The following is a 15,433-nucleotide window of genomic DNA, read 5'->3' on the forward strand; positions in this document are numbered from 1 at the left end:
AAGCGCTACTTGAAGGGAAATAGTCTGCACACAAGCGCTACGATCCTAATTGCAGAGGCAGAGTCAGGCGCTACAATTTCAGCGTGACGGTGAAATATCAGCAGAGTCAGGCGCTACAATACCAGGTCTGCGCAGGAGGAGGCAAGGGGAGCGACCGTTCGTGTCCAGGACAGGACGGTCACAGCTCAAGGAGGGTGCTTTAATCAATTGACATAACCATAAAAGTGTACAATAAAACATCAGAGTAAGATATCAAAACCCAATTATATAAATATAAAACATACAACTTTAACAGATTGATTCTCATTACATTACTCATTACATTTGACTTAACAGAGAATAGTCACAAAGTATCCCAGAACTGGAAAATACTACATCCTCTTCATGTACAAAGTGATCCTTGAAATATAAGATCAAATTAATTAACTGCTTAAATGTAGCATGGCAAATACAAATACAATGCAGAATTCATGAAGTGCAAAATCATCGAGAGATCAGCAGGTCCCAAAGAATTCAAACTAAGTGGACAACACAACACAGTGCAATAATTGATAAAATGCAGGTACCTGCAAAATTGTGGAAACTTTATTTTATACATTTAAAAAGGTTTCCGCAACCAGTGCAAACTAGTTGCTCAAAAAAGCTGACTGGGATTAAAAACTGGTACGGTGGCTCGATCTTTTAAGTACCACTAATAAAAAATATAATTAGGTCAAGAACTTTGCTCGTCTGAACCAAACATTGAATAGGAAGCGGCTGACCAGAAATGTCAGAACTTAAAATTCGCTGGGCAATTGAGAACCGGCTGATCCCCAAATTCAGGCACACCAGGCGTATCCACTTTTGGCATGACCCCCGAACAGAAGAACAAAATGTGTTCCTCTGTTCTAGGGGCCAAATTACATGTTGGACCCATGTCGGAGGCTTGATCCTTTTTTCTTGTGCTGCTGAATGCCTTCAGGGGCAAGCTGTCTAATTGGAACCTCACGTATAAGCTTTTGGCGTGGGGTGCCGTCTATGAATATTTCAAAGTGCAAGCTTGTTTTGAAATCAATGAACTGTTTGGCTAGCTGCCCATAAGTACCCTTTGTAGTTTGTTGGTCATACAAGTAAGCCCAATATGTTGATTTCAAAAGAGCAGTCTCTGACTTTTTCCAGAATCCTTCCAAAATTTTAGTAAGCCTAGTTTCTTAAACTAAAGACAAACCACAACCAAGGATCCTTCATGGCACTGCCCATTTTCATCAGATCCACTAGGGTGTCCCTATACTCTAGTAGCTCAAGTGTTGACCAGATGCAAATCCATTATGTTAATGGTTTCAACTGTGCTACATCCGAAATACATTTTATACCTAATCAAGGCAAAGCGAGATGAGAGGAGTGCTGGTCAGAACTGAGATAAGTGATCTTAAAGATTATTCTTGGCTATAGGCAGCTTCTGGGTTTCAGTATAACTCCGAACGTCCGCTCCAAAAATTGCTGCACTTAGAGCTTTAGCTCAATATGCCAGAAGGGCTGGTGAAATTGAGCTGGCATGTGTCCTCTTGTTCAGTTTTTAGTATGACATTGGCACTTTGGATATTAGGAGGGAGCTTTTGTTAATTTGAGCTTGTCAGACAGTTTGATTCCCAGATAGTCAATGCCTGAAAACCTTTCAAAGGGTTTGCTGGCAACCTTTACAGTTCTACTTCTAGTTATGACTTTACCAAAAACCACACATTTTGTTTTAACGCATTGAATTTAAGACCCCTTCCAATGCAGAATTAAAGGAACTAAACCAGTCAGGTTTTGGAGACGCATAGGGATTTTTGGGATAAGAAGCAAATCACCAGGAAAAGATTATAAGGATGTTTCCGCCATTTAAGATGGGAGAATCATTCTTTCATGCCATATCATTAATATACAGAGGAAACAGGGTAGGGGGCAAGGACACACCCATAACGAACCCTGGAAGAATGGTAATGCAAGTAGTCAGTTTGCCCCTGTTAACTCAATGGACCTGGGCATATTTATTTTGTGTAATCTAGAAATGAGACTGATCAAGCCACCAGGAGCCCTCATTTCTATGAGCACTCTGTCCAGAGATTATTTTGGGGAACAAGATCAAATGCAGCCTGCAAGTCTATAAAGGCCATATAAAATCTTTGGTTGCTGAGCAGCGCATAATTCCAGTCTATAAGAACAAACCTAAAGACTTGGTCTAAGATACTTGTTTTAGCTCGAAAGCTTGAAGTGGGGACAGCACCTGTTCATTATCTATCCAATTTGGCAGTTATCAAGAATCTGCTTTGAAAAGACTTTCTGCAAGTCTATTAGGCTTATTGACCTATAGTTGGAAGGACTGCCGACATCTCCCTACTTAAAAACTGGAATTATTTCCACCCACATCTATGTTTATGGTATTTCCCCCACAGTGGCTATTGCATTTGACAGAGTGTTAACCTAGCTAGCTCATATCTGTGGTTCAGGTTTATAAAAGTTAACCGGTAATCAATCTGGTCCGGGAGCTTTTGCTGACTTAAGGCTATTATTAGCAGAGAGGGCATCTTCTAAACTGAAGAAGGATGCCTTTGTAATCTTCCAGTGGGCTGGATTTAATGCATCTTTAGTAATGCCTCTAGATTTCATGCAGGGAGGTTGCATATTTAAGGTTTCATTGGCATACAATATGGAGAAGGTGTCTACCCACTTCTTGGTCTCAATAGGACAATGGTGGGTATTCATGCTCTCTATGATCCTGTGTGAAATGATGTGCCCGAAGGATCTGCTGTTGAGGATGTGGTTGTTAGTCCCGCTATTTTCTGGTGCCCAAGAAGGACAGAGGTTTTAGGCATATTCAATGCCCTCTCAACATCTTCCTCCGGAAGGAGAAATTCAAAATGCTCACCCTGACCCTAGTCTTGTCTGCCCTCTACCCTGGAGACCGGATGATTGCATTGGGTATGCAGGATGCCTTTTTCCATACATCTGTCTTGCCGGCTCATTGGTGCTACCTTTTGGCCCTCTTGCAGTTGCCTGATCAGCCCTCATTGTTTCAGTCACCTGTTGTAAGGTGATTTCTGAAAGGGCTACTACACGTTTTCCCCTTCTCCTTTTGTAATGACTCAAAATTACTCTTATCTGGTCCTTACTTAGTTGATGTTCCCTCTGTTCGAGCTACTTCACAGCTGTCCTTTCTGACTCCTTACCATGAAGGCTGTGTTCCTCATCGCTAACACCTTTGTACAGGGTGTGATTTAAATTCAGGCGCTTTGTGCCTCTCCACTGTCCACTACCCTCATCTCAGACAACTGGTACTGCAGACATGAGTTTCTTCTCTGCCAATGGTTGTGATGCTGTTCCATGTTGGCCAAACCATCACCCTCTTGACATTCTATGCTCCACCTCACCCCTCTTAGGAGGAGGAGAGACGCCATTGTTTGGACCCTAAAAGAACACTGAGCTTCTACACTGATCTTACCGAAGACCACCTTATAGACAATCACCTGTTTATGGGATTCTCTGAAGCGAAAAAAGGCAAGGCAGTGCAGAAGAGAACCATCTCCCTCTACATCATGCTCTACATTAAGATCTGCTACGCATTGGCCAAAAAGCACTCTGCAGAACGACTGCATGCTTATTCTACTCGGGCCAAAGCTGCTACGACTACGTTGGAAAGCAGTGTCCCTTTCCTAGAGTTATGCCAGACGGCTACTAGGGCTTCTCGCCATACATTCACGAAGCATTATTGCCTGGTTGTCCGGTTCGCTGGTAGAAAAACAACTTAGTTTGAATCTATTCACAGACCCAACCCGGATAGGTATTTTTTTGGTATCTAATCAAAAGGTGAGTAATCTGAGGCTAGAGGCCTATCAAAAGAACATGATACTTACCTTTGGAAAAGCTCTTGATCCTCCCCCTTCTGTGACTGGACTCTATCCATTAATAAAATCCCAAGTCTAAGAACCTGCACACTGTCTGCCTATTTGCTTTTGGGGCTCTGTGTCTGAGGGCTAGAAAGTCTTGATTTCGGCCTGTTGGAGTGGCACCTATATAGTCCCTGCATGTCATTTCTAGAGAAGATCGGCATTATTGTGGAGCCACACAGTGCAACCTTCCGGCCCACAGAAGTGCTGCTGAAAAGTTTCTGGATTCAGTCTGATGGCTGGGGAACCTCCAAATGGTGATCAGTTTGCAATTTGATAGGGTCTCTACCAGAAAGAGCATTTCTGAAGGCAAGTAACCTTTTCTTCATACCCCTGACACCAAACATTGGAACAAGTCCTTCTCAGACCTTCTCAAGTAGACTGAAAATTCTGAAAGGGCTGAAACTGCCTACCCAGGAGGACATGATCTCAGATGAATTTGGTGTAGGTCAATATGAATTTGCTTAATGTTAACTAAGCTTACGTATTTCAGTTCATCAGTGCTTGTATTGTACTTTTTTAAACAGAGGCTGCAGTACTCTGCAGTTGCTTGTACGCCTTCAGTCCTCCATTCTGTAGAATTTACTGGCAGCCATCTATAGAAAGATTTCTAATCAAGAAATATTATAACTGCCTCTCTGAGGTCCCAGACTCTTTCTTCACTGCAGTCAATGCAGTCACTTGCTCTTAGCTGTGAGACGGGGGCGCACCTAGAATAGCACTGACTACACTTACAGTATGAGAGCAGTATCGCACAGCCAGACCTCCGACTTTACTGCTGGGCGAAACAGCTCTGGCTGGTAAACAAGTGAGCATTTGCAGACCCATCTGAACCGTCTCTGCTGGCAGATAGGAGAGCAATGTCGCAGGGTAGCAATATGAGGGACCTATACAAAAAGAGGCAGACCAGGGCCCCCCAAAGCGCTCATTAAAATATGCAAATAAGCAACACAGGAAATAGGATATATACCCTACTGCTTTGTAATGTTGCGCTGATGGAGGCATGCAGACACGTCATCTTGATGTGGGGTAGTGGGCCGATCCTGCAAGTAACAGCACTTGATACAGAATGTTGACTGGTGCATGGTGGCGGAAAAAAGGTGTACCAGGCCCGGGGCTGCCCGCGAAAATATGAGAATGTTTGGAGATCCTGGAGAGATTTTAAAGAAAATGACAGATGAAGATGGAGGTCACCTAGTCGGGGGTAGTAGCAACGCACTCGAGCAGTTATCCTAGTGAAGTCACTTGGTCATTTGATAACTTTGAACTCTACCAATCCAATTGTGGCAAATAAGGATTCATTAGTGCCTGGACGAGACTCACATCTGTAAGAGTATATATATATTTGGCAAACAGGAATGTGAGATACAGAGGGTCGCCGGAGGGGTCGGGGGGAATGGAGGCGCGTTTATTGTTGTTAGTTCATACAAAATATTATAAAGAAGTACCCCCCACCACTCCCTCCGAAAAAAGATTATAACTGCCATTTTGGTAATGGAGAGCAAGCTTTTTCAATCCCATACCAATCAACAATGTGTGATGAGCAGATATTTTAGGGCTTGGTATCTGTTATGGGCAGTGGCAACTACTGTATGTTGCTGCCATCTTGTGCAGAGCTTTCTGGTGCCACCAAATGCTCTTTGGTTAACCTTTATACCATCCACGGAGGTTTGAGGTTTATAGAGATGAGACCTTTGCAAGAGGGGGCATTCCCAAGGTCAAAAAAGGCAGAAACAGTTTACCATTCCTTTTCTTGATCTGTCACTCTAGATCAGGAAGGACCCGCCTCTATATTAGACTCAAATATTTCTGGCATTTTCCTGATTTCATTAGGAAAAAAATAAAAACCTACTACTCAAAACATGTTCTGCATAATGATATTTGTGTGTGGAAGTTAGTCCTGTACATGTTGGAACATTTCATAGCTCTTGTGGCTATGTCTGTGGTGTTTGTGCTAAATTACCCTGTATGTTATGAGCATAGTGCTAATCACGGAGTCCCATAAAAAAGAAAGTGGCTATATTTGTGTGTCCAACATTAGTAGTCCTTGTCATTAAGCAACATTTGTGGGTAGTCTTTTATAAGCAGATTACAGTGTGCACACATAAATATAATGTTTATTAGCTGGTAATGTTATGATCCTTTTTTCTTGGACGTAGGAAAAGGACTTCCATAGTTCAGTTCTAGCTTTGTATTTTTGTTATCATAGACACTTGTGATTTATGAAAGGTTTTGCAGTATTGTTGTTGAATTGTAGTTAATGAACTGGTGTTTTTTTTCTAAATTTTCACAGCCTTCACCAGAGGAATCCAAATCTTTATTGCATCCTTCCAATAAAACACACACTAAAGGCTTGTTCTCAGATGAAGAGGATTCAGAGGTAAGGGCATGGAGTGATCACGAACCTTGGGTTGCAGTACTGAATAAAATCCTAAAGTTTGCTGGACTCACCTTTGTTGTTTCTTGATGTCACACCAACAAGGAATGTTAAACATGTAACTGTAGCCACACAATCCCTGTACATCTGTTATTTTCGTTAACTTGACGTAGACACTATGGCATTGAGTACAAATATTCTCTTCATGGATCATTGTTTCCTAAAGATTTTGGGGCTCATTACGATGGCGGACAGACTTGAGTCATGGGAATTGGGACCGTCCGCCTATATGGCGGTGGTCCCAACCATGGAATTACAATGCGACCGCCACAGTGGCGGTGCCTGCCACATGGTGCAGGGAAATGAAGGGGGCTACTATAGGTACCCCCCGTGCACCCACACCTCCCCCAATACAAGGGGGGCCCGCAACGGGCCCCCGAAGTCAATCTCCACCAGTTTGTGAATGGCATGTTGAACAGCCAACCACCTCTGGCATAGATGAAGCATCCTAATAGGGTGGATGGTGCCTGATAGGCACACCACCATTCTGGGTATGCTTTCTGGGTCCGCTAGGCAATACGAATGATTGCATGTGGCAAACGGAATACCCGTCCGCCAGCAAACCACCTGCCATCTTAATATGGCAGACGGAGAATATCTGCAATTTGGCGGTGAATCTGCCACTGGAAGGCTGCCGGTGGCAGATTCACCACAATCGTAATGAGCCCCTTTGACCCCATGATCCCAGTATAGGGCTCTTTTGTTATAAGTTAAAATACTTTTTGACATTTCCTTAGCATGTGGTCTGCGGCCTCGTTCTTGTGCATTTGGAAGCAGGTGTAGGATGTGACATGTGGGACCTTTTGCTCTAATCAACACTGAATACTGTTTCTAAGTAGTGTCTGAACCTGTGGAAGCCCCTTTGGGTTCTTACTTGCCAACATATATTGCTTTCCATTCTTACATTCTTTTAATACAATCTACCATGTTCACTCCCTCTTCCCTAAAGGGTGTTATCTAAAACGGTTGCCCTCTTCCCACTATCCACCTCCTGTCTCCATGCCCCTACTCCTCCCACTGTCCTCACCTATCCCTCCTCTTTCCACATAATTACTAGGTATATTTTATCCTTCAAAATGAAAAGATAAAGCTATATAATGCTTTGAAGAGCAATTGAAATGAAATTACTCATAATTACGTGCCATGCTTCTTTAAAATAATTTAGATGGTACTTTAAAAAATAATACTTAATAACCACATGAGTAGAATGAGAAGTACAGTACTACTTTGTTAAAAGTCCCATTTTTAGCCAAATTAATCGGTGTACTAATATATGTTTTGCTCTTGTGTTGCTTGCCTAAAGCATCCTATCAAAAAAAGTGGAGCAGTTTCAGTGTTCTTATATCAAGGCTGCACAAACAGGATACAGCTATTAGGCCTGGTAGCAACTCATCTCGTTGTGCCTACCCAAACTTCTATATCTCAGTATGTGGAAGGACACTCACACCTTAAGTAACATGCATGATTAAGTATGCCTTGACCAGAGAGAGCAAAGAAAGGGGTCCATTGAACCATCAAAACTGGATTAATGCTTCCATGGAAGCCTAACTAATAGTATTTGGAAACCACTTCCAGTTTTTGACTCTTGATGCAACAAGATTTGAAATTGGACTTAATACCAAATTTCCTTCTTTTGGGCTAATTTAAATTGATCTTAAAGTGTTACGTTTCCCAAATATTACTGGAAATTAGTTGCAGAAACCAAGTTATTGTATGACTTGCGACAGCCATATTGTCTCTGAAAAGAATACAAAGCTCTGTGAGAGCTTCCAAATTTAGGAGAAAAGGAGTTAACCTTATGCACTTCTTTAGTGTGATCTGCAACTAATAACTTAAACAGTAAGGAAGACTGTGAATCTCTGCTTGACCACTATCAAGGTACGAGTTCCATGGTTATACCCATCTTGCCCCGAGTCCCAACTTAACTGAGGTCTTGGTGCTTCTTAACTAGGTTCAAACAGTACAGTTATCAACAAGAAAGCCCCATCAATGGAATTTCCCTTTTTGGGGAAAGGAACTATTAAAGAAACTCTCTGGTTATTGAGAACACTGTCCGGCTGGCACACTGCTCCAAATAATGTTGGGAAAATTATAAGCACTGAGTACAATTTTGTTGAAAATGATTCCTGTCCAACCATCAGGACCATTAACCTGCAAGGTCTCAGTAGCAGAAATCAAAGATGTGAGGGAATCGTAAAGGTAAGTTTACAAATAGGCATGTATTACAATTTGATTTGAAATAGCTTGTTCTGACTCATCACTAAAAAATATTAGTATGTGACTGTTTGACATGGCCTTCTTAGGTAAACATCCCCAAATCTTTTAGCTTTTTTTGTCCTCCTAGTCTTCGCCTACTCTCTGTTCGTGACCCTAGAACTCGAGACATGTTCCCACTGTACTGTAGTGGGAAGGTACAAGCACCATCCTTACACAGGTTATGGGTGGGGTGCTCACGTGTTTGGGATCAAGTGTTGTACCCGAAAGTGCCCTATGAAAAGGTACACCATAGACACATGGCGAGTGTGGCATTGACGAGTAGGCGGACGTCGCACTGTTCATGCCATGGACTCACATGCCCAGTATGTCTCCTACTCAGGTTGGCGTCTCCACGGGTGAGCCAACCCGGAAGGTGCCTTCCCCTACCGCCAGGGCGGCCCTAGTGTATGTCCAGAGGGGTGAAGCTCACAGTAGGTGAATATCCGGGTGGGGGCACAAAAGTGACCACTGCCTGAACAGGGGAGAACCCCATAGGTGAGGTCCCCGTACCTCCGGGGTCAGTTCCCCTCCATGGGACACCTCCTGTGGATGTCGAGGCACCTTTTTGCCCATAGGGCCTAAGTCCTTACCCACTGGTAGTGCAGTGTGGAAATGTATGCACCCTTTCTACCTCACTTGGGATGCAGCACTTAAATGAGGGGTGAAACAGATCATCTGCCTGTCATAACAAGCGATAGATGCACTAGCACCAAGGTTATGCTGGGCCTAGGTCTGGCCGGATAGTGCCCGTCGGCCTGAGCCCTTGCGTCTGTGATGTTTCTAGGCTCCTGCCACCAGCCTCCCAAGAAGGGCTGGTGTGTGCGTTGGCACCAAGAAAGTATCTAGCGTGGATCCGGACCGCCATAGTCGGCCAGATAGCGCACGGACAGAACAGATGTCCAGGAGACCCGGGCTGCTGGCCTGCCATTGCAAGCCAGTGTGCATTCTGGTTCTCATGTGGAGCCTCGAGGCACTGGGCCATTTCTCACTGTACTGTTGTGTGAAAGTGCATGCACCCCTCTGACACATGTTAGGAAGTTATGTTGTGTTGTGAGGTGTTGTGCTCGTATACTCCAAAATGGTGTCTTGGCACTAGCTGAGTAAACAGAAGCTGGAGAGAAGCCAAGAAGAAACGTTTAACAGAAAGAGAAGAGCAATGTTTTAATACCTTCCTGGAAGCCAACAGATTGGAAGGGTTTTAATGTGTAATGAAATAGCATTTCATGCCCTAGATGCACCGAGCGCAAAATTATGCCCCCCCCAATTTGCATTGGAACCTGGGAATTACCAGCAAATTGACCAAAGCAGAACACAAGGGCTGACAGAAAGTCAAGGCCTGTCCCGTGCAGTGCCTTACGCATGGTGCACAAAGCCTTAAATTTAATCCGCTGTCTGACCGGGGAGCCAATGGAGCTTAGACATGTTTGTCGACAGACTGATGATTTGGAATTTTACACAGCACCTAAGCAGCAGCCTTCTGAACAGATTGCAATTTATTAATGACCCTCTGATAGGCATTAAGAAAAAGCCCTTATAATAATTAATCTTTGCAAGGATCGGAGAGGTGTCAACTGTTTTTTGCAAAGGGCCCAGTATAAACGGAAGAATTTTCGTAATCATTTTAATACAAAGAACTCCCAAGTTCTTAACACATCTAATCGGAGAAGGAAGTGGTGTTGACCTGATATTTATATATGTAGGTCACGTCTGCCTTTGTGACCTGGGTGTGCACTTACACCACTGGTGTGGTTTACCTATGTGTTTGAACTGCAGTTGCTCCCGGTGTCCGTGCTCACACGGACTGCGTTTAAAAATGTGTCTGACCTGCCACAGCAGGTCTATGAGATCGCCCTTGTGTGCGTACTCTGGCTGGCCTGTAACGAACACGGTCCAGCCAGAGGGGGGCCTTTCACCTCCACTCAGATGGAGGGTAAGGGCTGGGTAGACTCTCAGGGGTGTTCGCTGCCCAGGTAGTATGGAAGACCTACAAAGGTTCCCCTACCAAGGAGGTTTGCTCTTCCCTTAAGTTATCATGGGGAAGGAATTGCCTGTATTTCAAGCTGCAATAATGGATTTCAGAGGGGCACCCTTGCGATGTTTCCTATCTATGGATTCGCTAGGCCAAACCCGTTCCAATGGTAACGGTGGGCTTGGCATATCTTGCATGGAAATGCCGCATATGGAAAGTGGACATTTCTAGGTATATAACTCTTTGTGTGCCTTGGCGTCTCGTGCTGGTCAACACCGGAGGCCAAGAGAGCCCATCTGGGCATTCCCCAGTGACAGCCATAAACCATTGGGCAGTCAATTAAGATAACCGACCTTTGCAATTTGCGGACCTGGCGTAATATATGGGGGAAGAGATTGTGATACCTGGCCTCTGGGGCCAGATCATGGCCCCCATGAAGATGGAGATTTCCATTCCACGGCCTCATGGCAAACAGGACGGAAAAATTAGGGTCTTATCTGCTGTTTAAAGGAATACCCTTTTGAACCTTCCCCCAACTTCAAAGGCCCAGTGGGGGATAACTACCTAGTGCCACCCCACTGAGCAGGTATAGCCGCTTGTAGGGACGCAGGACCGGAGGACCTGGACTGCATGGTGCACATTGCCAGGGGACTCTGTTGTGCACATGGAGGATAACTGCCTGTGAAAAGGATGCATGCCTTCCTCAATAGTGGCTGGCCTGGGCTGCCTACCTGCTGACATCTGGCACCCTGAGGTGAACTTCAAGGACCAGTTGGCTGGTCTCCTGTTCTCTCTGAGGTCTCAGGGACATCAAGGATCTCCTACAAGTAGCAAACACCATCTACTGGTGACATCTGGACAGCGGAGCCCTCTAAGTGCTCACATCGCCTGCTGAAAGTTGGATAGTACAGTGCGAGCTTGACTACAGACTTGAAGTGCCTAGTGTGGAGCTCAAGACTTTGCCCAAAGCTACGACAAAGTGGTTTCTTTACTGCAGGGACCTCAGCTTGCATAAACGTTTTGTTGGTGGTGAGCAGATTCACCGGTTGCAGGATCCAAAGTTGCCTGCTTCGTCGATCATGCATAATTTCTCTTGTGCACTGCTCCAACTGCATGGTCATTGCGTGCAGTGTCTGATTCACAGGTTGCAACCCTCTGAGGTGGGAGATGCTCCCATTGCAGAGTCTCATTCTACCTCGTGAAGCACTGATTAACTTGCTCCTGTGTGTGTCTGGAATCATCTGGTGCAACTGACATCAAGGTGTGGCAAACATAATTGCCTCATTTCCAGTGAGGTTCAGACTTTCAACTCTACTTCATATAACCTGAAGTGTCTGGTGCTACTTATCTCGTTGTGCGCCGGACCCTGTCCCCGGATTGCCGGTGCACCACTCGGATTAGCTTGTACCAGAGAGGTTGCCTCCTCAAGCCCAGAGGCTCCCTTGTGTGCTGTTCCCCATTCACTGCTTGTTCCCTCATTGGTCCCATCACAGTGAAAAAACTGCCCTTTCCCCATCTAGCCCTCCTGAAGACTTTGCGACACCAGGTAGTAGCGAGAGGTATTGACTAGGCTGGGGGAATCCTTCCAAGACGTTTCGGGAGCAGGTCAATATACTGCGTGACCCTCCCTGTGCCTCACAGAACTGGGCTGGTGCCGGAAGACCCTGTTGGGCTCCTGTTTGTAATGAATTGTTGCTCCAGACCTGTTTCTGCTTCACAACTTGTTGGTGAACTTCATGCGTGGCGCCAGGACATCTTATGTATATGTCTACCTCTTATTTATACGTAATGTTTATCCCCAACTGCTTTCCGGGGACCCAGACGAGGTGTGACCTCAGCCATGAGAGGCCTTGTGCCCAGAGATGGGGGCTGGTGAACATCCATCCAGGGTGTCTGGGACAGGGGGGGTGAATTTGAGGGTGGCGAGAGACTTGGTGCCAGAGCACCTTTAGCGTGTTATCTATTGTCCTGCATGGTATCCGTGACACCGCATTAGGGTGTAAGGTGTGTATGAGTGTGAAAGTATTATTAAACAACTAAAGAGTGTCGTAAAGAATATGTGTATGAGCACTAGAAGGAAGAATCACCCAGAATGAGTCACATTGGAAATCAGTGGGGATTTTTCAGGAAGCCCTCACTCACCACCCTGGGTGGTGACATGCTTCATCATCAGGTCCACCAGGAGAAGCCGAATGCCTCTGTCAGGTCTTTCGTGGTTGCTCCTCAGGATTGGATCGATGCTATAAAGGGGCCCACCTCTAGATCATCCCAAGTCTGGCTGTCAAGGTCACAGACTATTAAGGAGATCAAGCGGGGGAAAAGGTAGGTCCGGAGGGGAACAGCTGGGCAACTGGAACCGAAAACCTGTAGATATAGAAAGCATGGGATGAGTGGAATGGTAACCCTCAGCTGGTAACTTTACTAACCAATACACTACGCTTTACCTCACCTGCAATATCCTACAGGTGTGCAGAAACGAAGGGGTGATATACAGGGCTTCTTCTAAATCCCCTGGTTTTCCTACTAGAAGATACAACAAAAGAAAGCATAAGGAACCCACTGTTTTACTCCCTTTTCAGTAATCTTAATCAGATGAAAAGAGAAGAAGTAGGTAAACCTACCCAGAATGGGGATGAAGATAACCAGAATGCCCAGGACACAAAATACGTAAATACCACTCCTTTCCGGTATCGTCCTACTATAATCGTAAGGATTCCCCCTCCGAGGATATGTATGATCAGAAGGTTCAAGGGTCTGTACAGGAAGCTAAAGAGTCAACCCCAGTAATGATTCATACATACCCTAGATAGTTTGTTCACCAAGTAAGTTCCTGGTACAAAATAAGCAACACAAAATATGCCCAGCGCAAAGCAAAACACAGCGTCTCTACAGATTCTTCTCTGCAAGCGCAAACAGGAAGGTAACGCTCATAGAATGAACATGCGGCACCTAAGCCTAGGTGTCCTGCAGTGACGGGAGATTCACGCTCCCCGTAGTTAGTTATGGAGCAGTTAAACGCACACCATGCTCCCCAGGAATGCACTCAACCACAAGCACCCCACTTGTTCTTTGGAAAACCTGTAACCGCGTTCTCCCCTCTTGATATGGGCGCTTCCTAAGCCCCTCCACAGTAATCCACAACACAGGTGCTGAGAACGCCGGTGATCCGTTCTCGTTGCGTGCGCTTCCTAAGCCCCACCAAAGTAATCCACAACACAGATCCTGAGTAGCGATAACGTGAGCTTAACGCAGCCCACCAACAACGAACGCCAACTCGAACATAGGAAACACAAGCAGTCAAACTACTCGCCAGGCAGAATAATCGGCAGCGCTTCCTTCGGAAAACGCCATGATATCCTTTCCGGTCGCACAGCGTCATTCTAGCGCGCCGCGCTAAGGATCATGGGAAATGTAGTTTTCGAGCCCCTTACTGACTCGCATGGCAGTCAGTGATCTACCAGCGGCCGGGGAATCCTGACAGCCTCCCTGGTGAGCTACAACGCCAGATTACTGCGGAGCTGGTTCTTCGTGGCAAGGGTGTCAAAAGAAATGTGAATTAAAAATGTCAAAACTGTACCATACAAAAACCTTATTCAATGGTCAGTTTGACATAGATAAAATATGTGTGGGAAAACTACTAGTTAATCACTTGGTTGTTTGCACTTAAAGTGGGGTCAACATGTTTCTGCCCATCTATGTGTCTTTTACTGGGCTTTCGTCAGGACCGTAAGTTAGTGTACCTCGGTGGTATGGGCACGCTAAGGCCCACCCTTACCAGAGGACGTGAAAGTTAAAAGCAGGTGTAGAAAAATAAGTGCAAAAAACAAACCATAAGTGGTGGGATACCTTCAAGAGGTACGTGTACAGTCTGAAAGGCAAAACGACATACAGACAAGAAAGACAAACAACACATAGTTAGTGTGATCCATCTCAAGGGTTTTCTGCAGATGGAAATCTCTGTGTGGACGTGCTAAGGACTAGTAAACAAGTGATTTTGGTGCCCTAAATGGTATTTTAGTGCAAGAAAACGCTGTTCTCAGGGTAGCCCAGTGTAGAAACATTCACTATGTCATGTAGAAATGGCCGTTAGACAGATCGGCTCATAAAACATCACTCGTGGTTAAGTGATCAAAATGCCCAAATGAGGGGCAAATGGTGATGTCTGAAAACGTCAAGGAAAAAAGTTATTACTGACGAATACTGGGTAGGATTCTCACTTGTGATTTACAAGATCCACACCCCGTGGGTCTCGGGAGGGGATGGAGGCGACAATGGCACACCCTGTAGAGGAATATTAAAAATGGCGTAATCGGGATTAGGCTCAAAGGATAGTAGAAGCTCACAGATTACTTATCTGGTTCATGGTGAAAGTAGTGAGAAGGTCTTACGCCTGCAACGCCTGTCACCCGTTCAGCAGCTAGCGTCTCCTGCTACTGGACCCCGTGGATGTGGGGCCGGGAGCGGAGAACGCTGAAGAGTAGAGCTGACGGGGGCGTGGTTAGCCGGAGCTAGCCAATCCGGGCTCGAGCTTAGAAACGAGGCTTGAGGAGGCAGCCAATCAGGTAAAGGCTTCAGAACGAAGCACATGGGTATTGTGGGCGAATCAGTGTGCCCGTCCAGAAGGAGGCTTGGAACACGGGTCAAGGGGATTCTCAATGTGGGAATATATTTTATTAGTATCAACAAGGACCTACAAAATGCTTTTGGAGTGCTGTAAAAGAGATTACAGATTAAAACAGCACTTGTTGGGAGCAGAATGGATCGGATTACAGAACAGTATAATGATATTTACTACAGTGCCCAAGGTCCAGGTATGGGTAGACAGAGATGTTTGACTAGTCTTTACAGGTCATTAACGATTGAGTA

At 45.2% G+C, this 15,433-nt stretch overlaps 1 protein-coding gene across 3 annotated transcripts in view; it reads left to right on the plus strand.

Moving 5' to 3' along the window:
* Positions 1 to 15,433, plus strand: part of LOC147711647 (WASH complex subunit 2-like) — a 735,247-nt gene that overhangs the window by 230,239 nt on the left and 489,575 nt on the right. For all 3 annotated transcript variants that reach the window (XM_086922303.1, XM_086922305.1, XM_086922304.1), the window contains exon 16: positions 6,199 to 6,285. In XM_086922303.1, coding sequence (XP_086778429.1) covers positions 6,199 to 6,285 — 87 coding nt within the window. The remainder of the gene's footprint in view (positions 1 to 6,198; positions 6,286 to 15,433) is intronic.

Source organism: Lissotriton vulgaris, chromosome 5 (assembly GCF_964263255.1).
Source record: "Lissotriton vulgaris chromosome 5, aLisVul1.2, whole genome shotgun sequence".
In the NCBI taxonomy this organism is placed as follows: Eukaryota; Metazoa; Chordata; class Amphibia; order Caudata; family Salamandridae; genus Lissotriton; species Lissotriton vulgaris.